At 36.1% G+C, this 15,435-nt stretch overlaps 1 protein-coding gene across 2 annotated transcripts in view; it reads right to left on the bottom strand.

The window, feature by feature from the left end:
- Positions 1-2,540: 2,540 nt before the first annotated feature.
- dnajc5ga (DnaJ (Hsp40) homolog, subfamily C, member 5 gamma a) overlaps positions 2,541-15,435 on the bottom strand; it is a 41,156-nt gene continuing 28,261 nt past the window's right edge. For both annotated transcript variants that reach the window (XM_063035684.1, XM_063035693.1), the window contains exons 5-6: positions 11,531-11,614; positions 2,541-10,524 (exon numbers count right to left, since the gene is read on the bottom strand). In XM_063035684.1, the coding sequence (XP_062891754.1) occupies positions 11,532-11,614 (83 nt within the window). In that variant the 3' untranslated portion in view covers positions 2,541-10,524; position 11,531. The remainder of the gene's footprint in view (positions 10,525-11,530; positions 11,615-15,435) is intronic.

Here is a 15,435-nt window from a genome sequence, read left to right as displayed (position 1 = left end):
ACCCTCACCAATTCTTATCGATGCACCATAGAAAATATCCTATCCGGACACATCAAGGATTGGCATGTGAAGTACTCTGACCATGATGACAGGAAACTGCAGAGAAACATCACCAAAACTAGTCCTGAAGAAGGGCCTTGGTCAGAATCATCTATTGTTTGTTTCTCTCCAGAGATGCTGCCTGACCTGTAAATTTCTCCAGCATTGTGTACGAGTTACACTAATTTCCAGCACCTGCAGAAACTCTTGTCTTTTTTGTACTCTTCATACTGTCTTGGTAAAGTCAAGAACCGCACTCACACCGGGCGTACTCTCTTCTCCCATCTCTAATTGGACAGACTATACAAAAGCTAAAACCACGCATCACCAGTTTCTGTTTCCCAGTTCTAAGGTGATTGAATGGATCTCTAGTACAGTAAAAAGGACTCATGATTTCACAGTCTACCTTGTTATGGTCTTGCACCATATTGTCTACCTGCATTAAACTTTCTCTGTAACACTCTTCTCTATTACTGTTTTATCTTGAACTAACTCAAGGCACTCAATATCTGTATGAATGGTATGAAAGAAGAGTACCTCAGTACGTGACAATAATGAATCAATTCACCAAAATTTATCTATTTAATACATCACAGATCATGCCAGTAAATAGCAATTACCTAATTAAAGGCCTAGCAAAATTCTTCAATAATACTAAACTGAAGCCTACTAATTACGAAAAGTTATCAATTCCTGCCAAGCTGAAGATTATAGTTGTGGTATCTGTAAAATACAAAAATAAAACTACATGGGATTCCATATTACATTTTCTGCCTCAATGTCTTCTTGCAATTCCATGAAAATGCGTGCACATACAACTAAGATTTCTTAATATGCTATTGTGAATTTTATCTTTGAAAGTATACAACCTTTTGCCAACCACTCAAGTATATATACTTTCTCTGTATTTGGCTGTACTTATCCGGTAAATTGTTGCAGAGCAATAGTATCACTGAAACCTCCATTCTCAGGCAAACATAGATGCATTTCTCCCCAATGGATTTTTCACATTAGGAGAGAGAGGCTCATTTACTTTAACCAATGTGCTCCACTCTCTCTCTTTCTCCAGTTGTACTAGGGCCTTGCAAGTGACATTGAGTTAATCTTTGCACTCCATTCTGGTTTGATGCACAATTGCAAATACAACACCATCACATCTTCAGTATACACATGAATAAGGACTAACCCATGGATCAGATTACAAAGGACAAATTATTGGAAGGATAAACAAAAACGATCAAGCTTTCAAAAATGCTTAAAATTTTGATGTTCATTCTTCCGCAGGATCTCTTGACAAAATCTTTAATTTTTGAAAAAGCAATGAGTTAGCCTAACATGTTGAAGCCAAATGTGACTGCAGTGGCCAAAAGTGAGCACTGGAATCAGCTGGGGAAGGGAGAGGGAGAGCAGAGTCAGAGGCTGGGAAGATGTATGTGCAGAGAAGAAAGAGATGATGGTCAGATGGAACCAGCTAGGAGAGGAGGGAAATATATGAAAGGTGAACCAAGGGAGAAGAATCTCAGGTAGATATTATGTCAAAGTAATACATTTTCTTAGTCTAGACCTGCATAACATTTGAGGTTTCACCATACAGATATATATATATTTTGGGCCTAAAATAACAGGTCCATTTCTGTTCATTTGGTAAAACTGACTCCAGATGAACACATCACACATCAGGAACAAATTCAAACCTATCTGTATAGTATCTATGTGCTCCCAAACCACCAAGTTTTAGAAGGCTGAATCCTTCCCATTCACAACTGCTCTTTTATCATGCATTGACACATTTGCTTTTCTCTTACTCATCCATAATCCCAGGCATAATTGCCATCTTTAAAGTTGGTCTCAAACCCATCTCAAGCTTCCATCCTACCTTTTCTATATCACTGATCTGTATGCGATACATCCTTGCATAAGATCCCCAGCCAGCTGCACCCCCGGTTTCATACCATACTAGTGCTTTATAATTACCTCAAAAATGACCATGCACCCTCTGTTCCACATTATTTGGTCTCTTAGTCATAACCCTTCTTTGTGTTTGTGGGCATCAACTTCCTTTTGCACTTCACAATCTTTACATTCACTACCTGCTGGAATATTTCCTCCCTACATGTTAGGAAGTTAACTGACCCTGACAATCATCTCTAGCTCAGGGGCATTGAGAAAAAATGTAATCCTAAATGTTCAACAGATCAAAGTACAGCACACATCCTTTTAGCAATCTCATGATTAAACATTTATATGCTCCTAAATTCTATGTGATTCAAACCAACTCTCTCCTATAAATTGCTTTTGTTTTCACCAAAAGAGATGGAACAGACATCACAGAAGATTACAGATAACATCCTGAAATTGTTTAACATTGGATGTTATGGTTTTGGATAAATGTTTTGGAGGTTGCTGTAAAAATTCCTATTTTGATGACTAAAGTTAATTTTATCATCTATTTGAACTTGAAACATTTCACACCATAAACGCAACATTCCAGCCTGTGTCTTTTCAATTCACATTTATTGTCATGTAGTTCAAGAAGCAAAATTGTACAAAATATAATTTCATCACATTAACTACATATACAGCCTAGTCGAGATTAATATTACAAGGTCACACAGCCCCTTATAAAATGTACCTTTATGTAGTAAATTTTAAAAAACAATGCCCCGATTTATTAAATATACCCAGACTTCATGACAATGCATCTTTTTCATTACGACACAGACATATTAAAAGTTAGAAGCTAAGTAAGCTCGAGATAGGAAAAGGATACATAATTATGAAAGCAGAGTGGAAATAAGCTTCATAACAAAAGCTTCATTATATATCTCCTGTTACCAGAACAGTCCCATATTTTCATAATAACTTTTGAAATATGCTGTTTCAAAAACAGTATGCAGACATAATATTTTTGTTATTAATGCCAACTCATTTGAATTTTGTTTTGTAAAGTTTAGTTTCAAAGATTTCTAACTAGGAAAAAGCTTCACTAATATTATGCCAATTTATGAGTGTCAATCTACATGTTCGGCAGCAGGTAAACAAGCTCGTAACAATCTTCACAAACAAGAGAAAATCTGCAGATGCTGGAAACCCGAACAACTCACACAAAATGCTGGAGGAACTCAGCAGGTCAGGCAGCATCTATGGAAAAGAGTATAGTCGACATTTCGAAACGTTGATTGTACTCTTTTCCATAGATGCTGCCTGGCCTGCTGAGTTCCTCCAGCATTTTGTGTGTATAGCTCCAAACAGTCTTCAGTTGGCATTAATGTCTGGCAGAAATATTATAGATAAATGCAAAAACTTGATTCCCAAATATGTACCATTACTAGTTATATTTCAAATCTACAATTTGAAGGACATAAAATCACAAATAAAATCTATAATTTTTCCAATAACGTGGCACATGCTCAGTTACATTAAGATTGAAGATCAAAGTAATATTGCATAGTGTTATATTTGTAATTCAAAACAATTAAATTCATTTCTTTAAAAAACAAGTTTCAAAATTGCATATACAAGTTTATTAAATAGTCATCTTTTCGTGAATTATTCAGAGTAAAGTCCCAGAAATGCTATGCTTATATTCAATTTGTCTGAAGTAATTCAGATGGTAAGATTGTAGGCAGTAATTTAAAAGACAAATTTCTATCTACGTTCATGCATCTATTCCTCACTTACTGTCCAGAATGCAAGGCCCCAGGTAATTGCTCCCTAGATGAATAATTTCACGTTAGACTTGAAAACACAAATTGTTGTAAATATTCAATACAAACAGCATCTATGAACAGAGAAACAGTTGACATTTCAAGTCAATTAGCTTTCACCAGAACTGGAAAAAGTTACAGATAATCAAATTTTAGGAGCAGAATAAACAATAGATCTGTAACAGGGTATAAAGGAGAAGTGGTGAAATGACAAAGGTGGGGATGATGAAAGGCAAAAACCCTTAAGGGAACAGGACAAATAATGAAACTAAGGATTGATCTAGAGCTGCTGAGAATGAAAATGGAACTATTCTGAAATTGATAACTGGATGTTGGGTTCAGAAGTCCAAAAGGTGAGTCAAAAGATGAGTTTGTTCTGAGTTTACATATTCCCTTTGAAGCAATGTAGTGGACTGAAATCAAAATGGAAGAGGAATGGAAAATTAGTGACAGGTGACTAACCAGAAACTTAAAGAGTCATCATTATATAATAGAAATGGATCAAATATTCCAGATCCAAAACGTGTGCCCAAGCTCCCAGTCACTTCTCTTCATTCTTCCTCAATCTTCTCAATGAAGATTAAAAATTAGAGATGTAGTGCAGAACAAGCCTTCCCAACCCAACCACCTGCGCTGCCCAGCAACCCACCTATTTAACCCTAGCCTAATCACAGGACAATTTATAATGACCAATTAACCTACTAACCAATGCTGAACATCACTGGAATGACATACAGTACTTCATCTTCTGAAGAAACAAAATACATGTTTATAACTCAAAATGTTATGTCCCAACAATTTCAGATGATGATTCAACATATTCAGTCAATCCATTGTATGTTTCAGTTACTGAACACTGGCCCTTTCGCTTTGCATCATCAATCCATTGGTCACTTAATGAGTCCCACCTTCTAACCCACTGCAGATCAATTTCTTTCTGCATCATGGTACAACTTACTTCTAACTTTATCCACTTCCAATGCAAGGGAGTTGACATGAAACACCCAGCTGTTTCTCCTAATGCTGCTGGGCCTAAGGAATAACAACATTTTTGACTTCTTAAATTCCTCGGAGGAGTTTTATTTGTACTATAATTCAGGTCACTTTCATCCTTTTTGTTGGTTATCTTTCAAAAGGTGCTAAGACCAAAATCAACTGATCATTATCACAGTTGCATAAAACGTCAAAGGCAATAGGCTTTTTTTTGGAGAAGCTTACTTTGTGTCACAATCTACATAACCAGCAAATTTCTTTTTACAAATTCTGGAGTTCTACTGTGGCTATAGGACAGTAAAGGCATGCTGTTTGTTTTCACACTCCATTTCTCATGACCAAGAAAAAGTTCAATGCCCATGTACCAGGTATTCAGTTACATGCAGTTGTGATTCTAAGTGTTAGGTTTTTAAAATGCTGATTGTAAAGGACCCCAGAACTAAAAAAAACACTATTAGAGTTATGTTTGAATTTAGCCCCGAGCTTGTGCCTTCTCCGCTTGATATTATACCTGCCAGCTGTGGGATTTGGGGGGGGGGGGGGTGTCAGTGGTGAGGATACATATCTGGAATTGATGAATCTCTAGTCTGATCATTTTAGTAAGCAAAAGCTAGATCATTCTTCGGAATATGCTTGTGTCCTGAGACAACATCAGGTTGTTGTTGTAACAGACACATAACACAGTTCATTCTTGAAAATGCGCTAAAGTACAAGAACATGTTAAATGAAAAGTCTTTAATGCTGTGAGTACACAAGGATATATGACCACCATCTCCCACGTGTGACGTGGGCATTTAAAACAAGGAGGCATTTTTCTTAAGAATTGACTTATCCAATATGCTATAACCTCAATTTCTAAATAACAATTTTTCCCCTGCTGCTAATTTGCACAAGCAAAGCAGAAACCATTCCTGAAGCTGAAAACAGTGCAAAAACAGAAATTAAATTTAATTTTATAAAACTAAAATTACAAACTAAAGTTTAATTGCAGTGCAATTTATATAATTTGTATATTTGATATTTTTAAAAATCACATGTAAAAATAGCAAGTTTCCTAGAAAATCATACTTATAAATGTTCTGATGGATGGACTAATAATTATTACACAGATGAGGGAACCTGTATTCCTCTCGTGTTATAGTTGGAGACAACGAAAAAAGGCATGCATTTTCGGATTGACCTTCGTAATTTCAAAGAATCCATGAATTGAAAATAAATTGTCAACAGGAAATATAGATTTTTTGAAGCAAATAGTTTGAAGGGAGTTAATTGATTTTGTTTGTAAAATTTTGTTCTTCATTCTACGTGCTTTCTCATACTAAACAAACCAAAGTTGTTTTGTTTGGATTTAGCTTGGCTAGTACTGAATGCATTTTTTAAATTATAATTGCTCAAGACCTTTATCAATTTAATTTGCTTTGAATCTACTGATAAGATATGATGCACCTTCTAAACGTTCAAGGTTACAGCAAAAATACTGATTGCAAAGTGTGTTAAGACTGTGTTTGTCGTAAGTAAGCGAAGTAGTCTGTACATTTTCTATGAGCAATAAAATAGCACCAAGTTCAAAACTCCACTTTGCTACAGCAATTCGATCTTCAACAAAAATCAAATACAAAGAACTGTGGTTTGATACCTTCTCATTTAAACACAAGTTGGGATTATCCAAAGTTATGCAGAGCAGAGGACAAGAACCTCATTATCAAATTAACTCATTAAATACATTAACCACAGAAGATTTTACCCATGGTGGAAAAAAAATGTGCAGAAGGCATGAACCTTGTCAAAGAATAAATTATTCCTGATTTAAAACATTACAATCCTAGGGAAGATGGAACAAATATGTGGAGCCAGATCACAGATGATCACTGAAAAGACTCAAGATACTAAACAGCACCCTCTGTCCTTAGATTGTACTGAAAAATCAGTTGTGTTCATTATCTGACAAAATATGGGCGTCAAATGTAACCCTATTTTAACAATACCTCGGATTATAAGCTTGAGTGTTAGAAATTCAAACCACTGTATTAAAGAATGGCAAACATTAAAGCTACAAACATAATAGAAAACTAACGAATAAGAAATGTTAGCCAAGATATTTTGATTAATTTCCAGTTAAATACCATGCATTTTACAAAACCTATTTACATTTCAGCTATTCTCTTTCACTACAGTATACAACCTTGAAGTGATTAATGCCCAAAATAAGGTTAAGTGAAGAGATGTCCAGACATTATTTGTTGGACCATCAAACTCTCAGTGTGGTCCTTACAAGGACAATGCAACTGTTATGGACAAAAATAATATTGTATGTTTGAATGACCCTCACGTTCCAGTATCTGGACAGGAACAGGAATGATAAGATATTTAGAGATTTTACTTAAACTGGCTAAATCTATTGTTCAAGTTTACATTTTATACTATATGGGATACTAGAAACTTGGATAACTCAGTGATATTATTTCAAACAATTAAATTTTTTCTTTAGCAACTGCAGCATTGACACAGTAACACACTGCAGCTTCTTCTGAGACTTGTTCTACCAGTAGGTCAACATAACTTCTATTGTTTAGGTTTGTCAGCTGTAAACATATACATTAAAATATGCACATACCCTTTATACACAATAACTTCATACATAGCAAAATGAACTGTTTATAAATTCATTATAAATGAAGCATACATTCCATTTTTTACTATTACTCTGACAAAAAATAACCAGTTCTAAAGTTTTTTTTTCAAATACAGTATTTTGTTTGCATTGATTAATATTTTACAATTCTTGTAAAAATACTTTAGTTGGTATGACAATTTTATTATACTTAGTGGCAGATCAAAACTTGCTTAACAAGGCTAAATTGCTGAACTTAAAAACTATGATCAAAGTCCACAAGCAGCGTGAAGACTTGGTTGTTTATGACCAGAAATGGGAGGAAAATATCAGTTTCAGGCAATAAAATAGCCCAATTCCATACAAAGAGCAGTTGGTAATTCCGATTAAACAAAAGTGAACACATTGAAGCTATTTGTTTTATAAAATCACCATAAATTCCAGTGCTTTATTTTCTTTTAAATGACCACTGTAGAAAATTTAAACAATCCAGATAAATGTGCAGTTATATTTACATAAATGGCATTTGTAAAATCTGATCTAGCTATAAAAGTTAGTTAACTGTGCACGAAGTCCAGGTCAAAGGATCACAGAGTTAGTGGTCCATCAAATTGCATTTTCTCACTCAGTTGCTAACTTAATATATTATAGAAACTCGCTTTCAATTGCTAAGAATCAGATTAAAAATAAAAAGATTTTATAAAGCAACTCAGCTGGTCACTCCAAGCAAACGCAAACAATGGTTGACTTTTCAATAGGTTACAAGGGACACAATGAAATAGTTTTGCAGTACACATCAGCATCTAAGAGTTAAAGAATCCTAATATATAACTAACAAGTTTTATTTCCTGTGGTATTTGCAACTCTATGATTGATCTGCCAATTAAAAATGAATCCATGTTGTCCCACTACAACATTTATTTGGAGAAATAGTAAAGGGAGGGAAATAATGACTTACAGAAAATTAAAATCCTGACAATAGATAGCAGCACTGAATTCACAACTAACATTCATCTTCTACACTTAAGTGACAGAATTTTTTGGTCAGACTACCTTATCAAGAGGAGTCAAATGGCAACTTTACATTTTCAATATAGCTGATAAAAGTGTACAGAGATTTTAGATATTTTACAAAATCAATCTTTTCACAAACATTTCCAGTCTATTAACTATTTGGCACAGATTTCAATCAGTAATAAAAGTGCTGTGCTGAACAGGCCTATTAGGCCAAACAGATGCTTTTAAGATGAACACAGCTTGACAGAGACACCAACCCATCAAATGTAAAAAAAATAATTTTGTTAAAACATTAATTCTAATAATTTGTGTCATTCAAATAAAAACATCTACATGGTCAATCAAAAGCTGCTGCACATTTTTCATATTTCCAAACTTGCAGGCTTAAATATTCTTGCACATTAAATTAACTTATTTTTAAATTCTAAATCAGAAATATTAAAGACATACTTTTATTCCCAAACAAAATTTGATATAACTACCAACTAGTGGTGTTTATACTGCTATATAAACAGCGGATGCACTTTGACTGGCTCTCCACTTGGTCTTGACAACAGCAATGTGTGTGTCAGGATGCTGCTTATTGGCTACAGCTCAGCATTCAACACAATCACACCCCGGTACTAATCAATAAGCTTTAAAAAAACTGGGCCTCTATACTTCCCTCTGCAACTGGATCCTTGACTTCCTCATCAGGAGACCACAGTAAGTGCAGATCAGAAATAAATCTCCCTAATGGCACACCTCAAGTTGGGTGCTAAGCTCACTGCACTACTCTCCCTACACCTACGACTATGTGGCTAAGCACAACACAAACAACATCTATAAATTCGCCAATAACACAACTGTTGCAGGCATCGTCTCAGATGGTGCTGAGGAAACATACAGGAGTGAGATAGAATGACTCATTGAGTCATGTTGCAACAACCTTGCACTCAACATCAGTAAGATTAAGGAATTGATTGTGGACTTCAGGAAGGGGAAGTCGAGGAAACACACACCAGTCCTTATTGAAAGGTCAGCAGTGGAGAAGATGAGCAGTTTCAAGCTCCTGGTTGACAACATCTAAGATGATCTATCCTAGGACCAACATATTGATGTAATTATGACGAGGGCACACCAGCAACGATATTTCATTGGGAATTTGAGAAGATTTGGTATGTCACCAAAGACTCCAACAAAGTTTTACATATATATCATGGAGAGTATTCTAACTGATGAACGGAGGGGCTACTACACAGGATCAGAAAAGACTGCAGAGGGTTGTAAACTCAGCCAGCTCCATCACAGGCACTAGCCTCCCCACCATCAGGATACCTTCAAAAGGTGATGCCTCAAGAAGGCAGCATCCATTACTATAGACCCCCTGTCATTGTTACCATCAGAGAGGTGGTACAGGAGCCTGAAGACCATTTTAGGAACAGCATTTTCCCTCCACCATCAGATTTCTGAATGGACAATAAACCCATGAACAGTAACTCACAACTTTTCTGCTCTTTTTTGCACTACTTTTTTTTATATGTTTCTTATAATTGATAGCATACTATGTATTGCACTGTACTGCTGCCGCAAAACAAATTTCACGACATATGTCAGTGATAAGAAACCTGATTCTGATTATACACCTTGAACAAGACAAGCTTTGGTGATAAACACAGCAAAAGTATACAACAGCCAAAACTGCATTTTATAACTTACACTGAGCTGTGCTTTACAAGCAGCTTCTCATTTTGAAGCCTAAAATCAGTGCAAGTTGAAATTCCTTACCATTTCTACTCGGTTATAAATTCAGTGGAATGAAGTATAAAGTTATGATTTCAGTTCAACTATTTAAAAAAAAACTAAGCACAATGAGTCCTTTGTTTAAAACAAGTTATTTCCTATAAGAATGATTCAGTTGATTTGCAGATGAATTTATCAACATAAAAGTAGAGTTTACAAAAATTTTCAATGCATTGGTTGTGAGAGAGAGATCCCTCAGGAAACTGCCATATCTTGGTTACATACATATTTAAAATTAAATGTTTGGCTGAAATAAATTCTGGATCCTCCTTTTCTAGTTATCACTTCTGCAGCCATATTTTTTGTCTGATAACAGCTGGGTTAATCAAGATTCCAATGATTCAGACTGTGGCTGAACGCTGGAGACATTTACACCTAAAGAGGTAAACAAATCAAAATGAGTAACTACTCCAATGCAATATTCTATGCAATATAAAATACAGGTAAAAATACATTCAGCAGCTGCTGATGAATGAGTAGGCTGAAGATTGACAAAGAAGGATGGGAAACAACTAAAATATTGAGGAAACCTATGAGAGTATGTTTTAGAGATGATAATATTGCTGTGCATTTTCAATGCAAGCATGGTGGACATTTTGGAGCACAACTGGATCCAGAATTCCACACTTAGCAGAAATTTGAGGATGGCCCCAGATAAAGTTTGGGAAGGTATCCAATGAATTACACTGGAATAAAAACAGACCACCACAGCTTGTTCTAGCATGATCCAGGAGGAAAATCAAGAATGTATTTTAAGTTCTAAGGACAGAATACAAGCTGAAAAGTCTTCCAGGCATGAAACATAATTTAAAAGCCAGACCAGAAATACAAAAGTCTCCACATGTAACTCAAATGTGAAAATCTGTCACAGAGAATTGATTGGCATACCATAAACTATTTACTTTGAGAAATAGATTTGAATTTAATACACAAGTATTTAAATTCAAAATGAGATTGATTACTAGTAAAAGAGTTCAAACACTTAAAGCATGACTTAAGCGGACACAAGAGACAAAATTTTAATAAGTTAAAGAATTGCCGCTTTTAAGGCATCATTGTAAATCCACCTGCTTAACCATTTTGATTTAGTTACAAGGGAATAGTAACAAAATATACAAGTCTAGTGTGAAATCAATATAAATTTGCTCAATTTCTGGTCTGATCTTAAGAATATGATGTATTCTTGTTAAATAACATTTACAATCTACTGAGATTTTTGTAATAATAAATGGGTAGGCTGTTAATTAATGTGCTAGAGATATCAGTTTAATCACAAAATCATTAAAATGGAAACAATTTATTCAACTTTTAAAGCATTGGTATAATCTACAGCATTCATTAGCCCTAAGTCAGACATTCATAATGAAAAGAAATGATGAACCTTAATTCTCTGATGCCTCATGTCGTTCATCTGCCTTTACAGAGGCCGAATTAGATGTTGGTTGAGTGATAATGATCTTTTCCCCTAATGAACAAAAGAAAAGACAATCTCAGAAAAATGTTCCAAATTCTATTAATCAATACACTGAAGGTCTTTACTATTGATAAAACAGCTTTGCATTTGACATTTAACCAGTAAGCCACAAGTGTATCCTTTAATCCCGTGAGCCACTGGAGATGAACATTCAGGAAAAATAAATTTCAGAGATTTTAGACAATTGGAAATGGGAATTATAGGCATACGTTTCCACATGTTAGTTTTTAAGCAGTTCCGTGTGTAAGACCGCAAGTAGCAAACTATTCTGTTTAACACCACCATTTAAAAAAAAAGATCAACTATGCTATAGATAACTTATTGACAAAGTATGGCACTAGTTTCATATAATCCACCTTTTTAAAACATTCATCCACAATGATCAGTAGATGTACTGTGTTTAAGTATTTAAAATGAGACACTGCACATCCCTGGAGTACTTGAGATATCAGGTGAGATCTAAAGTAGTTTTGGCATTCCAAAATAGTGCATGTATCATAAGACCATAAGACATAGGAACAGAATTCGTCTATTCAGTCCATCAAGTCTGCTCATTCCATTATGGCTGATTTATTATCCTTCTCAAACCCATTTTCCTGTCTTCTCCCCATCAATATTTACACCCTTACTAAACAAGAATGTATCAAACTTTATTTTAAATATACCCAAATGACTTGGCCTCTTTAGTCATCCTTGGTTTGAATTCCCTTTAGTAACAGAGATGAGGAGGAATTCCTTTAGCAAAAGGGCAATGAATTTATGGAAGTCTTTCTATTCTGAGGCTCTGTCCTCTGGTACTCGACCACTTCACCATCAGTAACATCCTTGCCACATCCACTCTATCTAGGCCTTTCAATATTCTATAGGTTTCAATGAGATCACCCCCCCATCCCCCAATTCTTCTCAACTCCAGTGCGTACAGGCCCAAAACATCAAGCAGGCCGGGGGGGGGGGGGGGGTAGAAAACTTGCACAGCATGCTTGCCTTCATCAGTCAGAGCACTAAGTATACATGTTGGGAAGTCATGTTGCAGTTGCAGTTGTTTAAAATGTTGGTTAGCCACATTCTGAGTTTCACTGACACGACGAAAAGGATGTAGTCACTTTGGAGAATGTGAAGAGGTTGCGTGAATTGAAATGGATTAAATAAAAGGAGGGTTTGGACAAATTGCTCCCTTTCAAGCAAAGGCTGAGAGACAACCTACTAGAAATGTGTAAACTTAAGAATAGATAAGACAGGTAATTTTCTGTGGTTATGATAAACGGCTTGAAGCTGAACACAATTTCAGATTACTTGTATCACGCAGGAATTTGGAAAAACAAATAAACTTTTATTGAATATAATGTGTTTAATTGCATAATGGTACTGATGCTTTGCAAAAGTTCAACTAAGCTAAATATATTTTGTTGATGACTTTCATTTGGACTCAAGTGTCTGAGGCTTCTCGCATAAGTGTCCAACAATAATCAGGCAGCATTGATGGATTCCAGTTGCCCATGAATACAACATCCAGGTGAGACCTTTCACCATGCTCGTCATTGGCAGCGCCAAGATTTGCAGGGAAGTAGTCTCAATGGGAATGCAGAAAGTGAATCTTCAGAGACATGTTGCACTTCATAGTTTTGTATGCTTGAAGCATGTTGTCAACCAGCTGCACAGAGCTTGGTGCTCTGTAGTTGCCAAGAAAATTTTCAGTAGCATCTTTGAATGCCTTCCTTGTGACTTTCTCCAGTCTCACTAGAAGTTCATTGAATTGCCTGTCATTGATGACCTGTTTGATTTGTGGATCAACAAAAATGTCTTCCTCAAACTTGGTATCAGTTATTGTAGGAAATATCTGTCTCAAATATCGAAATCCTTCATCTTCCTTGTCCATCTCTTTCACAAGAAATTTCATAAGCCTCAGTTTTATGTTAAGAGGAAGCAAAAATATCTTTGGTTTTATAAGTGGCTTATGTGCTACATTTTTCTGCCCTGGAACCAACTGCTTATGGAGTGGTCAATTGTTTTTAATTTAATGAGATTCTTTAGCATGGCTGTCCAACCTGCAAATGAATCAATCAGCACATGGTGTATCTGAGCTGTATTCCTAGTAGTAGCGAATCGTAAACACAAAATAATCTGCAGATGCTGGGGTCAAAGCAACACTCACAACACGCTGGAGGAACTCAGCAGGTCAGGCAGCATCCATGGAAAAGATAGGTCCACGTTTCGGTCCTGACAAAGGGTTCCGGCCTGAAACGTCAACTGATCTTTTCCATGAATGCTGCCCGACCTGCTGAGTTCCTCCAGCGTGCTGTGAGTGTTCCTAGTAGTAGCACTTCTACTTTCAGATCACCACAGATGTTCCAATTGTAGTTGCTGTACTGTATGCATTTCTACAAGACTTCCAACTTTCAGTAGTTTTCTTTCATCTGTACTGCACAGTCGATTGGCATTGAAAGGCAGACATTGCTGTTGTGTAGCAGCTCAGCTTTCAGGCTTAAACCATTCTCGTGGGTCATGCTGCCAACCCAAAGCAATCAAAAGCCCATTATGTCAATGCAGAAACACAGATCATCAACCTGACCAGAGAATTGTGTCAAATCTTCTTGTCAGCTGTGAAAGACAGATATTTTCGTGTCTGGTGACAGCAGATTCCATCCTTGTAGTCTTGAACCCAGTAATTCTGCTTTTGCCTTTGACAAACCCAAATCTCCGATCAGGTCATTTAACTCAGATTGAGTTATCAGATGAGGCCCATTCAACATGAAGAGTTCAAAATCTATATCATTATCAATGTCGTTTCCCATTCCTGGCTCGTGCATCACGGCATCTTCATCTGCATACTCTAGACTCCATGTCTCTAGTGGCTTTGATACTGGAAGACTATTGTCATGGCTGAAGGGAGATTAGGGTATTCGATCTTTTTTTTTAAATTTTTTTTTTTTAAACGCAGAAACCAGACACACTGGTCAGACAGAAGTAGCAGTCTGTCACATGATCCTTCTGCTCTCCCCATATTATCGGGACAGCAAACTGCATTGAGTTCCGAGTACCTCTGAGCCAAGCTCTAAGATCAACAGCACATATTGTGCAACAAACGTGAGGACCTCAGGCTTTATCTTGGTCGCCAATTTCAGAATCAGAATCAGGTTTAATATCACCAGCATATGTCATGAAATCGTTAACTATGCAGCAACAGTATAATGCAATATATGAAAAATATAGGAAAAAACTAAATTACAGTTAAAATAAGTAGTGTAAAGATCAAAATAAAAAAAAGTGAGGCAGTGTTCATAGGTTCAATGTCCATTTAGAAATTGGAAGCCAGTAGGGAAGAAGCTGTTCCTGAATTGTTGAATGTGTGCCTTCAGACTTAAGTACCTCCTTCCTAACGGTAATAATGAGAAGAGGGTATTTTACCCCCAAGTAGAGTTCACACTCATTCTTAGTAAGAGGAGTCATGCTCCAACTTTGAGATTTAAGCGTATACGCACCACAAATATAACAGAAAGTTTCGTGACTGTTGCAACATTGGCAAGACATTTGTCTATCACAAATAACTCCGAAAACGCAATTACTTTATTATAATGAGTACACGCAATATACTATGCATGTACAGCATGTACATCAACTTGACCACAAACTGATATACTCTACATGTAAATGCAATGTACAGAACGGTGTGTGCATGATATTTTATGAAGAAGAAGAAAGCCCTCAACTCCGAGTGGCGTCATCAGGACGCCGTCATGACGGCGTTTTTTTAGCAGGCTTTCTGATTTTTACGAAGCCGAGTTGCTAGCTCGACGCTCAACCCAGCACGGATG

This window comes from Mobula hypostoma, chromosome 2 (genome assembly GCF_963921235.1).
Source record: "Mobula hypostoma chromosome 2, sMobHyp1.1, whole genome shotgun sequence".
Taxonomy (NCBI): Eukaryota; Metazoa; Chordata; class Chondrichthyes; order Myliobatiformes; family Myliobatidae; genus Mobula; species Mobula hypostoma.
This window is presented reverse-complemented; position numbering and strand designations above follow the sequence as displayed.